This window comes from Cygnus atratus, chromosome 3, assembly GCF_013377495.2.
Source record: "Cygnus atratus isolate AKBS03 ecotype Queensland, Australia chromosome 3, CAtr_DNAZoo_HiC_assembly, whole genome shotgun sequence".
In the NCBI taxonomy this organism is placed as follows: domain Eukaryota; kingdom Metazoa; phylum Chordata; class Aves; order Anseriformes; family Anatidae; genus Cygnus; species Cygnus atratus.
This window is the reverse complement of record NC_066364.1, coordinates 11904290-11908677: the sequence shown is the minus strand read 5'-3', so window position 1 is coordinate 11908677 and position 4388 is coordinate 11904290. Positions and strand designations below refer to the sequence as shown.

The 4388-nt window shown below is 40.6% G+C and overlaps 1 protein-coding gene across 1 annotated transcript; it reads left to right on the top strand.

Annotated features, from left to right (window-relative positions):
- The first annotated feature begins 3377 nt into the window (after positions 1-3377).
- MSGN1 (mesogenin 1) lies at positions 3378-3887 on the top strand. Its single transcript, XM_035562577.1, has one exon. The coding sequence runs from the start codon at positions 3378-3380 to the stop codon at positions 3885-3887; it is 510 nt and encodes a 169-aa protein (XP_035418470.1).
- The last annotated feature ends 501 nt before the right edge of the window (positions 3888-4388 follow it).

The window sequence follows — 4388 nt, the reverse complement described above, 5'->3', positions numbered from 1 at the left end:
CATATTTTTTACATTCTAGGAAGGTGTCACCCAAAATATTAGACTTTCTTAGTTCTTTAACAGGAGAGTATCAAATAGTCCTAGGGTACAGAAGAATAAACCTGGTATTCAGCCCATAGCCATGCCTTCCTCTGTATCATACTTTTAAAAGCCCTGTATAAAAGAACACTGGAACAATTCTACCATTGCCAGTATATGTATATATATATAAATATAAACGTATTTTCCTGTTATCGTCTCACTACTTTGTGAGATAATTTCCCAACTGATGGTTCTCATGTTGTGGGTGGAGACATAGCTGCTGTCCAAAATTAACTAATCCAAGAACAGCCAAATACCATGACACTCTGTTTACTTATTTAGGTTGTAGATCATTCAGGAATCATGGATAGAGACCTTACATAGCTTCTCAATTTGGCCAAAACCTAGGCACACTTATGTGAGTACATTTCGGAAACCTGGGGGCTGTGGGTAGAAATGGGAGGTTATTTCTCAAAATCAGACCTCTGGCTGCATCTATGCCAGTAGAGCAAATAGTGTTGCAGCTTATTCTCTGGCTCTGAAAAGGAGCTTGCTTTCATACAGGTAAACTCTCTTTGTCTCTCCCTATGTCCTTGGTGTCATCCCCTGAGCCAGTCCGGCAATGTCTAGCACATGACTAGTTGGTTCCAAGCTCAAATGGTGCCTGGGAGCATGCTGGTAAGGAAAGAGAAAGCACAACTGCAAGGCAGTTTTCAAGTGTGAGCATTAGTCCCGTTTATTTATTAATATAGAAAAGCCTGTAAATGTTCCTTTCCCATGTAGCAGTTCATAAGAGCATAAGCTTAGAAGATATGGAGATTTTTCATGCAATCAGATCAGATGTCTACATACTCTAATATCCTGCCTTGGTAGCTCTAGTTACCCAGAAGATACAATAAAATAGCAACAAATAGATAATAATTTATATTACTTTCCCCTGGCTAATCTCACCCCAAATCTCTACATATAAAAATACAGAGATGAAATCTGACTGTGTACAGTCATTTACAGCAATGGTATCTTGGACAAGCGCAGTTTTTTCCTTCTCTTTTTGGTATCTAAACAATATTTTCCATCATTTACCCATAGATTGAAGGTATAAATTAACTGTCAGCATGAATTGTTTAGAGACAGCAAACAAGTGATTTGTTGAAATTTCTGCTTCTAAATTTGACCATGTTTAAGAGCTTAACATTTGATTCCAAAATCAAAAAACATGGAGAAAATGGTTCATGTGTATATATATGCAGTTATACACAGACTATGAAGGCAGTATGAAATACAAATATTGGGAGGGTAAAAGAAAAAAAGTTGGTGAGAGATTTTACCTAGGACAAAAATGAGTCTCCTACATATGCTAAATTAGATTTCATTTCTAGCTTGTGACTAGGTGACCATCAAAATGATGCTCAGTGAAGCTCATTCAGTTCAGTGAAGTCACAGAAAGTATCTGTCACTCATCTTGTCTTAATTTTAATTTGTAGCAGGAATTTGTGATTCTAAGGAATATTTCAACTCATTTTCCTTAAAGAGAGAACAAATAGGAGATCAGAACACCACTGGCTAACCATAAAACCCAAAGCAATCCTGACTGCGGTAAGCTGTGCCCTAAGTTTCCGCATGGAAACTTCATCAGAGTCAAACCATCTCAGACCGGGTTAAAATGCTAAAACCTTTCACTTTGTGGATCCTTCTTATTCACCTCTACATAAAATCAGTAAGTATCCTGCAAGTTGCTTCCCAATGTTTTGATCCCAATCTCAACAAAAATCCGTAAAAGCCTTCCAAACTATTTCAGCGAGTATTGAATTGGCCCCTAATTTAAATGCACATAATTTTTTCTCTCTTAGTGATTGCAGTGAAGATTTCACAATCACAAAGAAATGGTGTATTCCAGTTTGCTTTGGCTACGGGCCATTTGGAGGCATTTCTCCCCATTTTTCAGAGTGGATTATGGAGCACACAGAGATCATTACACAGAAGCTCTAAAATAAATTCTACCCTACTTTTCTGTTTCCTTTAGGTTGGCACTCTCTCTCCCCTTCTTTTCATTATATATTATATTTTGCTTCCATTATGAGCCAATACAAAGTCACGGCTGGCAGCTGAGCTGCTCAGTGGGTGCAGAGCCCAATAGTTTTGGATAGTTTTCCTGGCTCTCCTAATGATTTGTTGTGTGTTTTTGGGCAGGTTCCTCCTTGACTATGCTTATCCATTTCCCCAGAGTAACAGAGATCATTAATCATCACTGTAAACTCTTCTGAGGCCTACAGATGAAAAGTGCTCATTATTAATGCTATTAATTTAGAGTGTAGATGTGCATTTTATGTTGAAATTCTTAACATAGAACTTCACTGTTGCATTCAGTGCTGGATTTTTTATTTATTTATTATTTTTTTTGGCAGAAGTACAGATTCCTAGAGGTAGGACTTTTTAAGAAATAGCTTCTAGTCTTCTCCTTCATGTCTAATCTGTATACTAGTTTGTATTAAATTTATATATAAAACCCATGTCTGGGACCAAAGTTTGCATTTATTTTATTTCCCAGACATTTTTTTTTCAAAGAAAATTTTTCATCCTCATACAACTTCTTTTTAAATAGGACTTTGACTTTGTTTACAATTATAAATTTCCTCTTTGCCTCTCAACCCATGATTTAAAATGACAAATAAATTTGCAAACTACAGGGAATGCCTTGCTTTTCTCCTTTAATCTTCTGAAAACCAAATGATCCAGAGAGAAATGACATTCTAATGAGAAGAGAAATCCACAGAGCCATAACACACCAAAATACAAGCCAACCATCTCTGACTTCCATGATTAAGACACTTTTAATGAGAGACTACCTCAGCTGCAATCTGCATGGATCAAATCATCACTGCTGTAGTGCCATTGCTTTCAGTTACACAGAATACAGGGCTCGATGGTTGAAATTCAGGGGCTGTGTTAACGCTCACTATCTTTAAACTCTCTATCTGCTAACAGTTTTGCAAAATTGTTAATTTTCTTTTTCCTCTCCCAACACTTATCCCCCCAGCACAACGTTAAATGTTGATGCGCAGCCTTAATTGGTTTAGTCGCAAGAAGATAATCTTTTTTTCCTCCTTTCTCACTGTTGCCTGTTAGCTTAAAGGCTTTTTAGCTGAAGGTTGATAATTATCACTGAGAAGAAACTAGCACATCAGGAGTTCATTTTCCATCTTAGCACTTGTGGTGCTCCTTTGAACTCCCCTCGCCAAACCCACGTTCCCACTTTGTCACTTTCCTTCCTCCATCATAAAAAGGTCTCCGCAGCCAGCGGCTCCAGCCTTTGCTGGCGGGCAGCGGGAATTGCTTCTCCCGCACGCTCCTCCAGGATGGACAAATTGCACGAGACGCTGATAAATATGGAAGATGCTTTGGGTTCGGAGCACTCCGTCTGTTTATCTTCCTGGGACTGGAAAAACGCCACCGGGGCTTTCGAGCTGCACCCTGTCTCCTCTCCACACAGCTTGTCTCCGACGCCATCCTTTGAGTCCTACTCCTCGTCCCCTTGCCCGGCAGCAGCGGAGACCCCCTATGGTGGCGGCAGCCTGGTGGGATACGGCCTGGTGGACTTCCCCCCTGCCTACTTGCCCAGCCCCGGGCAGGCCCGGCTGCCCAAGGGCACCAAGGTGCGGATGTCAGCCCAGCGCCGAAGGAAGGCCAGCGAAAGGGAGAAACTGCGGATGAGGACCCTGGCCGATGCACTACACACGCTGCGCAACTACCTGCCCCCTGCCTACAGCCAGCGGGGCCAGCCCCTCACCAAAATACAGACCCTGAAGTACACCATCAAGTACATCAGCGAACTGACGGAGCTCCTCAACAGCGTCAAGCGCACATAGACCCCACCTGGAACACCTGTCCTTCTGCCCCCTGGCTCTTTTGTGGAAGAGCCTTTACAAACAACAAACAAAACCGGCAAAATTTCTTCCTCACCGGAGTATTGTGACATTGGGTGCCAGAGGAGCAAGAGGGAGGGGGAGCAAGGGTCACTGGTGTACATAGGACACAATGCTGGAAGGTGATGTAGGATTGCCTTAAAGCTGAGCTACAAGTCGCTGAGATGGAAGTTTTGCTTTTTGCTTTTATCATTTTTTTTTCTAATAATAAGAAGCTTCTGAGAAATTTTAAGCTTACTCTGATACTAAAGTCAAAACAAAAAGCTATCTGAGCTTCCTAGGATTTACGTATCACTGTTCTGACTGATCTTCTGTTTAATGAGGACAATAGTAAATCCATAGGTTTTAAAGTGATTTTTAAAAAGTAAATAAATACTATATAAGGATAATAACTGTATTGGTTTGTAGGCACTTTAATGTTAGGACGAGGAAGAACATGTATAG

Coding starts and splice junctions, on each gene's coding strand:
- MSGN1 (XM_035562577.1), top strand. CDS start 3,378: ATGGACAAATTGCACGAGACGCTGATAAATATGGAAGATGCTTTGGGT.